Source organism: Thamnophis elegans, chromosome Z (genome assembly GCF_009769535.1).
Source record: "Thamnophis elegans isolate rThaEle1 chromosome Z, rThaEle1.pri, whole genome shotgun sequence".
NCBI lineage: Eukaryota > Metazoa > Chordata > Lepidosauria > Squamata > Colubridae > Thamnophis > Thamnophis elegans.
Genome location: NC_045558.1, coordinates 114,556,727 through 114,573,107, shown reverse-complemented (window position 1 = coordinate 114,573,107; position 16,381 = coordinate 114,556,727). Strand labels below are relative to the sequence as shown.

The 16,381-nt window shown below is 38.2% G+C and overlaps 1 protein-coding gene across 1 annotated transcript; it reads left to right on the top strand.

Annotated features, from left to right (window-relative positions):
* Positions 1-1,190: 1,190 nt before the first annotated feature.
* MFAP4 (microfibril associated protein 4) lies at positions 1,191-15,729 on the top strand. Its single transcript, XM_032237669.1, has 6 exons — positions 1,191-1,596; positions 6,335-6,425; positions 11,617-11,780; positions 13,864-13,960; positions 14,407-14,589; positions 15,301-15,729. The coding sequence occupies exons 1-6, from the start codon at positions 1,591-1,593 to the stop codon at positions 15,546-15,548; spliced, it is 789 nt and encodes a 262-aa protein (XP_032093560.1). The 5' UTR covers positions 1,191-1,590; the 3' UTR covers positions 15,549-15,729.
* Positions 15,730-16,381: the final 652 nt, after the last annotated feature.

Below are 16,381 nucleotides of genomic sequence, written 5' to 3'. Positions count from 1 at the left end.
AGGACTATTGTCTCATTTTCTGGAGATGTCAACTAGGTCCATAGTCCAGGAGAAAAAAGTATCCAACTCTTGTTTGATTATCGGTAGTTTCTTCATTATTTGCTCTCTTAATCCGATACACACGTTAAAATCCTTGTTATGATACGCCACAGATGAGGCAGCTTTTAAGTCATCAGTTAATTGTACCAGCATTAGTGTTCTTATCTGTATCCTGATTGACTTTTCAGTATGCAAAAGCACCATACACTACCATTCTCTTAGGGGTGCACTTGGACGAGTCTTATAGGTGGGGACAATCTGGTTTACGTTATACTGGTTTGTGATCACATTCGGCTGGTGTGAGATCACTCCTTTCCTTCCAATCCCATGGCAATGTTTCCCAAGGCCCTTCTTTTCTTTCTCAATCTCAACTCCACCCTGCTACAAGGCTGATGTTTCCAGACAAACTCTGGGTTGGAGATCTGAATGAGTTTTGAGAGTTAATGACCTGTAGTAGTGAAGCAAGAGAGAGAGAGGAGAAGGGGAGAGGGGGAGGGAGGAAGGTGAAGGAAATGTGATTCTCTGCTTTTTCACAATATAACAAGCTTAGCAATTTTTCTGACATTAATTGATAACTAATGGTTTCATTTTTCGATGAGAGTTTGTGGTGCCTCTCTTCTAGAGGAATGCTATAACAAGCCTTGTGACTTATTTCTTGTGGGAATCCAGTGCAGTTTTTGACAAAAAACTAAAGCTACTGCTAAAATTGTTAAAATTAAATCCCTTCACTTGTCTGAACATATATAGAGAGAGTAATTGATGGGTGTTTTTCTACTAATAACATTTGCTGAGAGCTGAAGAAATAAAAACCCGGTGAATCCATTGGACTTTGAAAATAAGGAAGCAACATTTGCTATCATTGTGTATCTGTGAGATTGTGAATAACCAGTGGGAGCGACACATTTTATGCTGATATAGTTTTCTACTAGCTCCATTTAATGTGTCTGTGGGCAAGAACCCCAGATTTTGAGTCATTACTAGATCACACCCTTCTTCCACAGTAGACAAGAATCCTAATTTTTATTTCACTGGAAGTCTCTCTTTGGGACTTCACAGAATACACCCAAATGTTCTGGCTCTGAATTTTCTCCAATTTTAGTTAAAATTTAACACATTTTCCAATATGATCACACAAACACAGAGGCAGAGAAAGACTTTGGGGGGGGGACCCTTCTCGGACATACGTGAGAATGGCATATAGCAGCATTATGTTCATGCCAAGAGCCCTGGAAAACATCTAGCTCTTGGCTTGTTCTGTGTTTCCTTTCTTCTCTCCAATTTTTCATTTCCTGCCTTGCTTTTCTGTAACACATTCTTGCTCCCCCCCCCTTCCCCTCCCAATCCTGCGACTTCTCTTTGGGCTATAAATCCGGGATTTACACATCATGTCTGTCCCTTATCTTGGGGTATGTTAGTGGGCAGGCAGCAGTGTGGGTGGGAGGTGTATAGCTAAAGGCCTGCAAAGGAGACTGAAAGAGGCAGCTTCAAAAGAAAACAGAAAGTCCTATACAGAGAGCAACAGGAGTGACAGCTCAGGAACCACAGAACAACATGAAGGTACAGTAAGTCAACGAAGAATCTGAAAGTTTGGAGCAACAGATATTTTTGGAGGGGAGGTTTATTAGGCTGTGAAATAAGGTTTGATTATCTTTTTTTCAGTTGGACTTTTGCATTCTCTCTTTACTCTCAAATAAATTAATGTTTGCAATGTTCTATTTCAATGTTGTATGTGATGAATGGAATTTGCACTTATAACAAATGGTGAAAGCCAGCTTCAGTAACTTTTAGATATGATGGCTGAATGTAGTAACTGAGACCCAGCAAAGTGGAGTGGTTAAGGTGCTTGACTAAGATTAAGGTTTGGGAGATTCATGTTTATCTTCAGCCATCAAATCTCACTGGGTAACTTTTGGGCAGTCCCCTTCTTTGGGCCCAGCTTACTGACACCAAATTATAGCTGCAAGGATCAAATGGAGGAAAAGCCTTCTGTGAGGTCCCTATATTGATGGAAGGATATAAAATTAACACATCAATAAAGATATCCTCCCAATACAATGTATACTAGATTTGACAAAGATTTCAGTAAAAGATTCTTGAAGAATTCTGTCTGGCCATTGTAGGGAAGTAAAATGCTAAATGAAATAGACTTTTCTTTTGATATGGATGGCTTTCCTTGTCTTCTTAAATCCTGGCATTTGTTTTTCTTATCATGAAGTTGATTCTTTAAACAAAGGGATGTTTACTTTTTCTATCTGTAATACTTTTATGGGATTGCTTTCCAAACAAAGACACCTTGAACTATGGATTGCTTAACTAGTTTATTTTTGTTCTGTAACAAAGGAGAGAAATGGTTTCCATTTCATATCCAAGATAGTGGCATTACAAGGGCTAATTGAGCAGAGTAAACCTTATCAATATCTAATTAGTACCTAATATGATTCTATGAAGTGAACTATTTCATACAAAATGCTTTGCAAAACTAATAGGGAGTGGATGGGAGGAAAACTGCCCTGATTCCCTACATATGAAAAGAGATAAGAGGATATTAATTTCCACAGAGAAAAATGATCAACAAGAAATGGGAAGAACAAGAAGGTGCAGGTTATTTTAAAAAATAAAGATGAGCCAACATGATTGTACGAACTACAGTGTGGATATCTCTATCTATATGTATTATAGCTACATCTATATATCTTTCTATCTCTATCCATCTATCCACCTATCCACCTATCCACCTATCCACCTATCCACCTATCCATCTATCCATCTATCCATCTATCCATCTATCCATCTATCCATCTATCCATCTATCCATCTATCCATCTATCCATCTATCCATCTATCCATCTATCCATCTACCTACCTACCTACCTACCTACCTACCTACCTACTATCTATCTATCATCTATCCATCTCCACTATATAGCTCCCTCTCTCTCTATCTATTTATAATCTATCTATCTACATAAAGGTACATGAACAGAGACGTACTAAAGATCAGCAAGGAGCATATCTGATTCAGATAAATTAGCCCGCTGTAATTGCACTGTCTTGAATATGAAGGAAAACACTTTGTTGCAATACAAAAATGAAGCAGTTTTATACACATACATAAATACATACATACATACATACATACATATCCCGATTTTCACAGACCTAATATAAGCCCTATCCCCCCAAATAAGCCTTGGTTAACCTCCGCCCGCCATCTGATTGTACAAAGTAGAGCAAGGCGCAGGTGTAAAAATCAAGTTAGGGTGGGGGTGGGCGGGGTGGAGCTGCCCCAGACACCCCACGCCTGCTTACCTTGGGACCACCACAGCCAGGCCTCCTATCTCCAGACACCTGTCGCACTGCTGCTCGACTTCTGCAGCTGGACACAATATGCGGTGCATCGAGCCGGTGCTGCCGCTCGCTGCAGAACACCACAAGTCTCGTTGCACTGGTGCCACCACTCATGGCAGAACACCACAAGGCTTGTTGTGCTGGCTCTGCCATTCACGGTAGGACACCACAAGGCTCGTTGTGCCGGTGCCACCACTGACATGTGCAATGGCACAATGCACCACATAGCCGCCTGCTGCTCGCGGTGCCATGGCTCCAGTGGTCCTAAGGTAGGCGGGTAAGACAGCCCCCGAAAAGAAGACCTGGTGCTTATTTTGGGGCTGAAAATAAAATAAAACCAGGTCTTTTACACACACACACACAAACACACGCACACACACACACTTCTGTGTGTGTTGGTTTTCTGCACTATCTAGAATATTGACTGTTGATTGCATGAAGAAAGTTTACTAGTCCATATTTTTCATGAGCCTCTGCATATTTTTATCAGGAATAGAGGCTAATACCCTAGTTTCAAATAGAATATTGTTTATTGCAGGCAGCTTTTATGTATCCATGCCAGAATCAAACTCAAGGTTGCCTACTTGTTATGTTTCCTAGCCGACACGTGATGCCCTAGACATGAGGTGCTTGGAGAGATAGCTGGGAGACATGATGTGGAAACAGAGAGGATTTCTTCACATGTTTCCTATGCGTTGCTCTTTGCTTGCTTGCAAATGTTACTGCAGGTATTCTAGGGGTGAGCTATGATTTCCACCTAGTTTCTTTAAGGGCTTGGCTGCAATACATTAATGAAAGCGAGCAACACTATGCAATGGTGTTTCCTATCCGTGGAAATTTAAAGATGTGAGGACTTCAATTGGCTGGGGAATTCTGAGAATTGAAGTCCACGCCTCTTCAAGTTGCTAAGATTGAATTACACTGCCATACAGGCAGTCCTCAACATACAACTGTTCACTTAATGACCATTCAAAGTTCAAATGATTTATGACCTTTTTCACACCTCTGCAGCATCCCCAGGGCCACATGATTTATATTTGGATGCTTGACAACTGACTCACATTTATGACAGTTGCAGGGTCTGAAGATCATGTGATCCCCTTTGCAACCTTATGACAAGCAAAGTCAATAGGAAAGTCAGATTCACTTAACGACTGTTACTAATTTAACTACTGCAGTGATTCGCTTAAGAAATATGGCAAAAGTGGGACAAAACTCAAAACAAATTTCTTGCTTAATAACAAATATTGTGGATTCAATCGTGGTCGTAAGTTGAGGACTACCTGCTCCACTATATATCAGAGCTTCAAATAAAAGTAAATATGTAGTTTAACAATCTATAATTTTTCATTTTAATCTCCACTTTCTTCCTCATTGGTTCTTCATTCAGTAAGAAAACAGTGTATGTTCCCAGAAAAACAGACAGATAGCTAGCTGTAAATTTACAAACTTTAAAACAAAACAGACAATAATAACAGCAGCAGCAGACCAGATTATATAAACATTTTATTTCAAAAGTAAGTAACTGGGACAGGAATATATTCAACGAATTTGCAAATCTGGTCAAAATGTCCCTGCGATGCATTTTTCCCCTCGATGTTAGGCCAAGAAAATCATGAGGCCAAGAAAAACAACAGAGTACACAAAAGTTTCTACCTAAACTTGTGTCTGCCGTGCAGATTGTTGATAGATTATCAAAGTTAAGGAGAAAATGAATAATGGTAGATTAACTTTAGAGTTGTTCTCATTTTCCCACTTTGGGAACTAACAAATATTAATTAATGTTGGATCAGATGGAAAAAAAATCTGTTTGCCAGTTTATGAATCTTAATATTTAAGGCTTCTTGTGACCTGAACATTAGGCCAGTTATCATGAGCTAATGTCTCTAAATCATGTTCTCCACCAGCATCCACGTTTTTTGCTGCTTGCCTCACAATGACAAAAGCCGCATTCCAGCACCATACTGTAAGATCTTTATCTATGGAGCAGGGATCCAAGATTGCAACACATATACAAAAGGGACAGGGTTTGTATTGCACCAAGACAAGGCCACCTTCATCAACCTGATTCCTTTTGCTCCTTCTACAGGCGCTGCTTTGACTAATAAATATGTAGGCAACTTTTCAAGTTTCAACTACCAGGTTTATGTTGTGATATACTGTATTTCCATCTCTGACAAATATTTTTCTGTTTTCAATCAGTGAATCAATTTCTCTCTTTTTCTTTCTACCATATATTGCTATGAAACTTTGAGCACTAGAGTTCACATTATTATTATCAAAGAAGCTTTTTAAAGCCCTCAACAAGTTTCTGAACCCAAAAAATGTGCATTTACATTTTTCACTTGAGACATTTTTCACTTGAAAAATCAGCGAAGTCTGATTTTTATCTTTTGGTAATATTTAATGTGAAAATAACCAAAAGGAAGATTTGACATAAATAAGCCATGGGCAAACTAAGCACACATGACAGATTTCTATTTTTATTTTTCTTGGTAGACAATGCCAAATGTATTAGGACAGTGTCAGAAGGAGTTGCTGGGAATTGGACAGTATATATTCTATATTATAATTAGGTTGGTCACACAGTCAAACAGATGATTGACTAGGTTTGGCGTTTTTGTCCATCCATCAAGTTCTTCCAAAGAACCTGAGATAGTAATAATGAAGGTACTGTCTCCAATATGTAAGTTGCTCCAAGTAAATCTGCCTTCTGCCATTGACCTCATGGTGATTATGTCAATGCTGATAGTGTTCAAGTAATGTTTCGGAATTGTATCCAAGTTTCCTATCTGCAATACCTTTGCTTTCCTTTGCCACATTCATTCTACTTCTATTTGCCGATCTTTATAGTAAATGATAATTATATTATTATTAATAATAAGGTGCCTCTTTCCTCACTATGTATCATGGATGACAAGTCATGCCTTTTTTTTTTTTTTTTTAGCTTTCTCAGGCTTCCTCATTTTTGCCCATCTCTCTGTTCCTCCTTTTACTTCTTCAGCTGCCAACATTGCAAGGACAGGCCATCAACTCAGGTAAGGGGTCTTGAGACAGATTTATGGCACATACTCATCCTCTAGATGGTCATTCCATATTACGTCACCTGAAAGAAGGCAGTGACATCATCTTTTAACAAAGTAATTTTAGCCATCTTTAGGTTGGACAAGAAAGAATTCTTATCTAAGACTATGAAAATCTGCTTGTCAATATAGGCAATACAGAGCATGTTATGACTTGGGACATAAGTACAATTCTCTAAACTCCAAAACATACCTCTCAAATGTCTCTCCATACATTATTTTATTTTTTGTGCCTTCACGTCAATCTATATTAGTGACTGATCAGAAATTTCCTTCAGTTTTCTTGGCAAGGTCAGAAATGATTTATCACTGTCTACTTCCTAAGGCTAAGAGAAAATGACTTGCCCAAGGTCACCTTACTGGCTTTATCCCTAAGGCAGACTAGAACTCATGGTCTCCAGGATTCTAACCTGATACTTTAACCATTATACCAAACTGGGTCTCCATTCCAGCTTGACTCAACAGTTGAAGACTTCAAGGTTTCATGTGTTCCAGTGCTTGGGCTTCGTATACACAAGCTTCTGTCAGGGAGAATGGGCAGCAGCTTAGGGAGCTCTCCTGGGAGTGTGATATTGCCAGCAAATTGTACCAGTATTTGGGTTATTGGATTGGATCTATGATAATTCACCATGTCCAACTTACCAAGACCAACTCACCACGTTCAACTTGCCATGGTCAACTTGCTGTGACCATAGGAAAACTCACTGCAGGATAAGAGTTACACTAATATCAAATAAATTGTGGAGTAGAATAATTAAAAAGGATGCAAAAGCAGGGATAGAATGAAATGTGAATGATAAAAATTAAAATCATTTTTTAAATTTTAAATAATTAAATTGAATTGTTAAATTGTCCTGCCGCAAGTTGTCCCAGGGCGAGCTGTCCCGCAGTGAGTTGGCTGTAGTGAGTTGGCTGTAGAAGTTGTTCCATTTATTATTGGATGTGGGTTGAAAAAATACTGATGATTCCTAGATAGCTCCCACAATATAGACACTTTTCTCTTTCCTGCCATTTAGTGACTGATCTAGGAGTGCATGTTAAGTTTATGTATTGTCTGTCATGGAACCCCCAGACATTATACAGCCGCCAGAAAATGCTTAGATTCCTTTACCAATAGCAATAGTACTTATATACACAGTGCTTTACAGCCCTCTCTAAGCAGTTTAACAGAGTCAGCATATTGTCCCCAACAATCTGGGTCTGCATTTTACCAACCTCAGAAGGATGAAAGTTGAGTTAATGTTGAGCCGGTGAGACTTGAAATGCCAAACTGCTGCAGCCAGTAGTTAGCAGAACTAGCCTGCAGTACTGCATTCTAACCACTGTGCCAACACGGCTCTTATGGTTGCATATCAGCTCTGCAATAACCAAGTTTGTTTTCTAAAGATTATAGGTTCAACTAAGAGTCTTAGAACTATGGCCATTTACACTGTCTCAAGTATATTAATGTCATTGGCACAACTTAGTATAAGGCACCTTCTTCTACTATTAAATAGATAATTTGTGCTAAAAGTAAATAAAGCTTAACTCTTGGTGATTCTGACTGTGAAGCTCTTTTGGCAGCATTATGAAAGTTTGCTGTTTTTTTGTGGTTTCTTTTATTTCTTAATCTAGCTAACAGACATAGCATTTCATAATCATCCCAATCCAAATACTAATCAGGACTGACCTTACATGGCTTCTGAGATCAGCCAAGTCCATTTGTTAAGACATTTCTAGACAGATAAACTTTGCTGCCAGAGCTGCTCTCTGCATATATATTCTTTTTTTAAAAAAAATCTGGCATTAAGTTGCCGAGCAGACAGCCATTTAACAATAAATGAAGAACATCAAAACATAGTCCATGTTCAAGCAAGCACAAAAGACACAAACAAGCATTTAAATTATATTCTTGGCTTCTGAACAGCTGTTTGCAATCAAACTGGATAGAAAAATACACTGCTCTCAGTTAGCCAGAAAGTCTCATGTTGGGAGGTCATTTGTGGCTTGTAGCTTGCCCGGCCTGGCTTACATTATAGCATCTTTTGCCTTTTTAATCCTCAGATCATTTCACCATAGTTAAAGACAGTGTTCTGGAATATCCAAAATAGCAAGAACACTTAGACTTATATACTACTGCATAGTGCTTTACAGCCCTCTCTAAATGGTTTACAGAGTCAGCATATTTTCCCCAACAATCTGGATCCTCATTTTACTGACCTCAGGAGGATGGAAGGTTGAGTCAGCTGGTGTGAATTGAACTGCTGACAGTCAGCAGAATTAGCCTGCAACATTGCAATCTAACCACTGTACCACAACGGATATATACAACAATAAAGTTTCTTGGATGAGATGTCTCTGTACTTTTACAATGCAGTATAGAGAATCTTGAAGTACACTTGAATTATTTCAAAAGAAACACACAAATCTACCTTGGGTTCAGAAAAGTTTATGGAAAAAAGCAAAAAATGAAAAGATTTAAACTATGTATTTGCATTAATCTGAAAGTCCTTTAGAAGATGCTGTTTCTGACTGCTGAGTGGGCACTAATTATGGAGACAGGGAGATACCTGCTTGAAGAAGACACTGGAGCATCTAGTCCTACGATAGAAAAAAACCTTTCTTGCTGTTTAGTGCCTTCATATCTCAGATAGTGAAGGGACCATAAACGTTCATCTGATTGCTCAGGTACATTAATCTTCCTACAATGGAGCTGTAGGCTATGCTGTCTCTTATCTGACCATTCACTATGCAGAATCTTTTTTTACATGGCCTCCTAAAATAATTCTCACATACCATTGACAATAGAGAGGGTCAGCCTTGAGCTATGGTCTCATCGTTTCTTAGTACAGAAGATGCATTGAAAATCTCTGTCATTATTATCCAAACTCACAACATCAGTAATCTGTTGGGATAATAAGTATCTTATCTCATACTATGTGTGTGTGTGTCTGTATGTATGTATGTATGTGTGTGTGTGTGTGTGTGTGTGTATGTATATGTATATATATACATATATGTGTGTGTGTGTGTGTGTATGTGTGTGTGTGTGTGTATATATATATATATATATATATATATATATGTATGTATGTGTGTGTGTGTGTGTGTGTGTGTGTGTGTGTATGGAAGTGTGATCTTCCTCCCATATTTGGGCATACCAGGTGTGTGTGTGTGTGTGTGTGTGTGTATATGTATATATATATATATATGTGTGTGTGTGTGTGTGTGTGTGTGTGTGTGTGTGTGTGTGTATATATATATATATATATATATATATATATATATATATATATATATATATATATATATATATATATATATATATATATATATATATATATATATATATATATATATATTTCAAGCTATTTAGCTCTCATCAGCTAGCCATACCCTTACTGGGATTTGAAATAGCTTGAAATAGATCTATACTAGTCTCCCTTTATTTATTTATCAGCACAAATACAACAAAATGTAACAAAAAGGCAACAGTAAAAATATTGGGTTTCTGCCTGGATGGTCTCTTGTGATGAGCCGAAGGACAGAGAATGGAAGTATTAATCTTCCTCCCATATTTGGGCATACCGGGGGTTGTAAAAATCATATATATATATATATATAAATAATTGGAAGAACAATAGAAGTTGAATGAAGTTGACAACATCTAGCCTTAGTGGCATTTTATCACACTCCTTCCTTTGTAACAAAATATTACAGGTTTACGACTGACCAGCCTGCTCTTTTGAGATATTGCTGTCCACTGTTTTCTTTCCCAACAACCATTCTGTTAGTAATGTTATTTGTTAGAGGATGAAATTACTATATATTTGTGAGTCTCAAGTAATGTCAGATGATCCTACTATAATAGGCAGAATATTTCATGGAACATAGAATAATGGGGTTGAAAGGGACCTTGGAAGTCTCTAGTGACTAGTCCTACCCCCTGCTTAAGCAGGAAAGCCTGTATCATTGTGGACAAATGGCTGTCCAATCTCTTCTTGAAAATCTTCAGTGATGGAGCACCCATAGCTTCCAGAGGTAAGCCATTCCATCAATTATTTATTCTCATTTTCAGGAAATTTCTCCTTAGTTCTAGACTGGATGTCTCTTTAACAATTTTATATCTGTATTTTTTCCTCCACACATATTGTTTAAATTGTAGTGGGAGGCTGAACAAATAGCTTCCTATTATGGAAGAATGTCTAGAAAAGTCTTAGTTAATGGCAGCTACTACAATATATCACCTCTTGCTATCCCTGCACTCCCTCAAGAGTGGCTTTTGACAGAGATAATAACTAAAACAATTCCTTAATGGGATTCTTGGCTAGAAGGTGCTTGCTTATATGACTGTTAAGTCTTTTTCATGCTTGGTATCTTTTAGTTACAGGCATATATGCACAATCTCCACAACCTATAAACACCTGTTTCATTGAGGAATAAAGAGCAATAAGTATACATTTGAAAACTATCCAGAAAGGAAAATTGTTATCCCTTTATAGGTTCAAGCTATCTAAAAGTAATCATTAACCTCCCCTGAACAAATCTCAAGCATATCACATACAAATTCATTCAGATTGTTTGTGAATGACAAAACAATCTAATTATATATTTTTGGGGTAACAAACCTGCATTGCACATTAAAAGTTAGCACTTCCAAAATTTTACAGTTGTCCCCAAATCTCCAAAATTAATATATATGTACTGTAAATGACAGCAAAGACTGCATTGAAGTTAAAGTAATATTAAAGTAATATTTCCCCCCCAAAAATAATAATAAAAATTATTTATAAAATCTGTTTACATTGGATGAATATCAAAAATGTGTCTAAATTTGGACAAAAATGTACAAAAATGTCTATATAAATTTTAATATGAAGCTTGAAGGGGAAAAAACAACATTTAAATTAATAAAATATAATGTTTTTATTTATTTCTTAGCTATTCTCAGAAATGTCACATTTGCCCAAGTAGAAGGTAATTTTGAATAAAAGAATTATTTGTAATATATTTGTAAAATAATAACAACAATAGCTTTATAATTATTGTCTTGGACTACTAACTCTCTGCTTTAAAGCAAAATGATCAGTCAGAAATCAAAGTAATGTCATATGTTTGATGGGTTATTTAAATTTAAAGTAATCTGTTTTTCCTCCCACTGGGACAGCTCAGCAATCTCAACCCTGCGGAGAAGATTCCTTTCCACTTGACTGTGAGGACATATACGATCAAGGTTCAGAGACAGATGGCGTGTACCTTATCTATCCAGCAGGACCCAGTGTCCCTGTCCCCGTGTACTGTGACATGACCACTGATGATGGAAAGTGGACGGTAATGAAATCCCTGTGATGGATCCAAGATGGGAAAGTGTATCCTATGGAAGCACAAGAGATCCTAGGACTGGGTTATATTAGTAGTGGCTGTTAGTAGTGCTAGTTTGGTGGAAGTTCTCATAATCTTGATTTCTTTGATTTCAGCCTGTTCTACAGTTGTAGTTTCACTATCATTGATGGTGCTGATATTGCTGTACATAAAGCCTTAAAAAAGTTGTAGTATTTATCTTACAAGCATTTTCCCCCTGGGAGTTCAAGACAACAAATATGGAAGGATGTGTCATTTTATCGCTACAGACCCTTCTCAAGTAAATTGGACTAGAATTGGCAAAAAAAAAAAAATATTGAGCTCTAATGTCAAATGGTGTTATGATCCTGGATATTTCCAATCCAGGTCCTCCATTACTCTTTTTCATGGGGCCAAGGTATCTGTGTCTCATGTGAATCTTTTCACTCCTTAATTTGAACATCAGAACATTTAGGATTAACCAGAAATACACATTTTGTGTGGTGTCTTCCTGTTTATAGATGTAGGCCAGGGGTGGGTTTCAAAACTTTTTACTACCTATTCTGTGGACATGGCCTATTTTGTGGATATGGCTTGATGGTCATATGACTGGGTGGGCATGGCCAACTTGATGTCACTCACCAGGAGATGTCATGGATTGGGTAAAATGTGGTGAAGCTCACTTAACATCGCTCTTGCTTACCAATCAAAATTTTAGGCTCAATTGTAGTCATAAGTCAAGGACTATCTTTGCCTTTCACTGAATGGCAGCCATGTCCTAGTAAATTCCTTCTCCTTTCTGGCAATTTTCCTTTCTGTTAGAGGCACCAAAATAATCCAAGCAATGTAAGGCTTCCTGCTGTAGCAGAAGGTTGGACTAGATGACCCCCGAGTAGCCTTCTAGCTCTAAATTGCTGTGCTGTTTCTTTCTTTCTTTCTTTCTTTCTTTCTTTCTTTCTTTCTTTCTTTCTTTCTTTCTCCCTTCCCTCTGTGGGAAGCAACCCCTCCCCCCAAATAAAGTATTACTCCCAGAAAAGGAAAAATCAAGCTGCTAACAAAGAAACCTGCCTGAAGCTCATTCCACATTCCTGCCAGATTGAGATAATAAGCCTACAGAAAGTTTGGCTCCATTCACAGGGAATCATTCAAACACAAAGCCTATATTGCACAAACCCCAAAACTTCAGAGAAACATATAAGAATCCTTCCTTATATCCAGTTTGTTGTTCAGCTGACCCAGAAACAAACTGCTGAATATCACTTTGCAAATTTTCTTCCGAGCAGCTTTTCAATTTAAAGGAGACTCCAAAGTTTGCAGCTTTAAGACTTGCAGACTTCAACTCCAAGAATTCCACAGCCAGGCATGCTCAGTTCTGATTTAAAGTGATAGCATTTGTTTTTCTCCTTTGCTGAATCTCCATGCTGAAAAGTGAGTTTCCTTCTTTCTTTCTTTTTATTTTTCTTTCTTTCTCCCTTCCCTTCCTCTTTCCCTTTCTCTCTCCCCCCCCCTCTTATTTTTTAAAGCCTCTTTCCCCTTGCCTGAACCAGCAGGGGAAAAAACTTTTAAAAAAAGCTTCTGATGGGAGAACAGGTTTGGGGGCGTGGCCATGTCATCATTACTACTGGTCCTATCTGGTACACCAGATTTTTACTACCTCTTCTAGCATACTGGACTGGACCAGGAGGAACCCACCTCTGATGTAGGCCACAAAAATCACAAAAGAACTACAGATATAACCAATTCCTTGTACTTTTCCTTGTCTTGTTAGCCAATGTAGAAGTGAGATGGTGTCCAGCATGAAAAAGTAGAATATAAAGACCAGACATCAAACAAGCAAATATACATTTAAAATAGGAGGAGGAGGAGGATTTTTGTGTATACTTAAACCCAGGCTGTTAAGAGTAAGGCTTAGCACAGTGTATGAATTATTTTGGCTTATCCAATTAACCATGTTTTAGCATAATGTATAATCTTCCTTTTCATGGTGTTGACAGGAATACAGCTTCAGGGTAACTGTTGACAAATTGATGTTAATTTAACAATTGTTTTTCCTCAAAACTCTTATACTTTGCAGGTTTTCCAGAAACGCTTCAATGGGTCAATCAGTTTCTTTCGGGGATGGAATGACTACAAGTTTGGCTTTGGCAAAGCAGATGGCGAATATTGGCTGGGTAAATATGAAGGGATAAAGAAAATTTCTCCTACTCCTCCTTTTCTCTCTCCTTTTCCTCTTCCTCTCTGAGGAGCCTGTGCCAAAAGTCCTTGATTTTTCCCACCCTTTCCCTCACTGGCTTCTCTCCAATCTCATAATTTTATGCATCTCTTGGTCCAGACATCTCCTTTTGCCAGAAACGTTTGGAATGCAAAATGTTTGGGTTTCTCCCCTAAGCAGCTGAAACCTGGGCCAGAAAACTACATCATGAAGTGCAATTGCTCTGTTTATTATGAGTCCAGGCCAGCAAGCTCAGCCAAGAATTGTCTTGCTTTTCTGTCTGGCCAGTACTTTTTGGTTAAGAGAATGGGGGTCATCCCCAAAGGGTAGGAAAATAAATGGAGGTCTTAAATGGACTTCTTCCCAAGGCACCACAAATGATTTTAGAATTCCCATCTGGTCTAGGACTGCAAAATATCCACCTTCTCACCCTGAAGCAGAAGTATGAGCTACGTGTGGAAATGGATGACTTTGATAATAATACCGCCTTTGCCAAATATGCTGACTTCTCCCTTTCCCCAAATGCAATCAGTGCAGAAGAGGATGGCTACACACTCCATGTATCTGGGTTTACTGATGGAGGGGCAGGTAAGAGGCCTTAGGTTCCCAATCCCATGAGTATCAAATAAAGTAAGACTGAGTCTCAAAACGAGGGCAAGAAACCCTATTTACAATAAGAAAGTTGCCACACATTTGCAGCTGTCTTTTTTTTAAAAAAGTTGGAAAGCATAGTCTTCAAATAATTTCAAACATGGTAATCAGGCATTTAGGTAGGATCAATTTGGATCTGTGTATTATCATGAATACTAAGATAATGTTTGACTTCAGCCTAGTATATAGATCAGTCACCCCCAATTTGCTGTCCTTCTGATTTATTGGGTCTATATTTTCCAAAACCCTTCTGGGCCAGGGGTGTCCAAATACTAGCATAAACCCACACGTGAGTTAAGAAGATGTTTACAGCAGCAAGCAATATTTTTCCCCCTAAGACAGATGATTTATTTAGGCTCCAATGGATCTACTCTCAAATATACAAGCAAGGACACTTACCTTGGTATATGGAATCAGAGTATATTATGGGGAAATTAGAAGTCATTTAAAAGATTTTTACAGCATGTTTTGTCCAATCTTGAAACATAAGTTATGAGATGTGCATGAAAACATTCCAGTGCCAGCTATCCCTATACTTAGGCTCCAATGGATCTAATTTCAAATATACAAGCAAGGACACTACTCCTTATTCTTACCAGCCTCATGAAGTCTCATTGTTACCATTATTTCGCTTGATGTTCCCACCAGGTGATTCATTGTCCTATCACAGTGGCCAGAAGTTCTCCACATTTGACCGTGACCAAGATCTCTATGTGCAGAACTGTGCAGCTCTGTCATCAGGTGCCTGGTGGTTCAAGAGCTGCCATTTTTCCAACCTCAATGGCTTCTACCTTGGTGGACCACATCTGTCTTATGCCAATGGCATTAACTGGTACCAGTGGAAAGGCTTCTACTATTCCCTCAAGAGAAGTGAGATGAAAATACGTCGTGTTTGAGAGCCAAGGCAGCTAGTGGCTTTTCCCATTCTTCTACTCTAGAGGCCACTTGGATCTTCATGTAGACTGAATTCCCAATTATTAATGTATTTCATTACTCTGTTTTCCTACCTTTAGCATGCAGCCTGCACCAAATTATTCCTCAGAGAACACAACTCTCAATAAAGATACCCATTTCTCAGGCCTTGCTTTTCTGAGATCCAATACAACTAGATAATTGCCAGTGCCTTATCCTACTAATCACCACAGTTATTGTAGCCACCAACATTCCCACTCTTCCAGGAAACCTGATGTTGGTTTGTTTCACCAACATCAATATCACTGGCCATGAGTCTTACCTGCCACTTCAATGTCCCAAATCAAAAATTGCATTGGGAACATACCAGAAATAAACCCCATCTCTTCTAGCTGACTGCTCCTCTTCAGCAGCCCACCAGGAAAGAAAAAAATGGAGGAAGCTATAGAGATTATAGTAGTGTTCCAGGCTAACCTCCCTGCCTCAATTAATAAAAATGAGGTAAAGTGTATTGGCAGAACTGGAAGAATGGCTCATCTAAGCCATGTTCCTGCTTTACCCATTTCCCAGTCCTTGATACAAATCCAACAAAGGATTTGTAATATTTTAAACTACAGGTACCAGACGATTTAAGACGAAATGGAGAAAACATTTAAGAATGATCAGAGAAGACACATCCAATTGGAAGTTTCTGGCAGATGGGACCAAGTATTGTAAGGTTCAGGGAAAAGGTTCCCAAAAGTGATAGCAATTATCCTGCTTTTAAAAAAATAAATAAAATGAAAGTCTCTTTTCCAAATATGGGCAATTGAGAGAC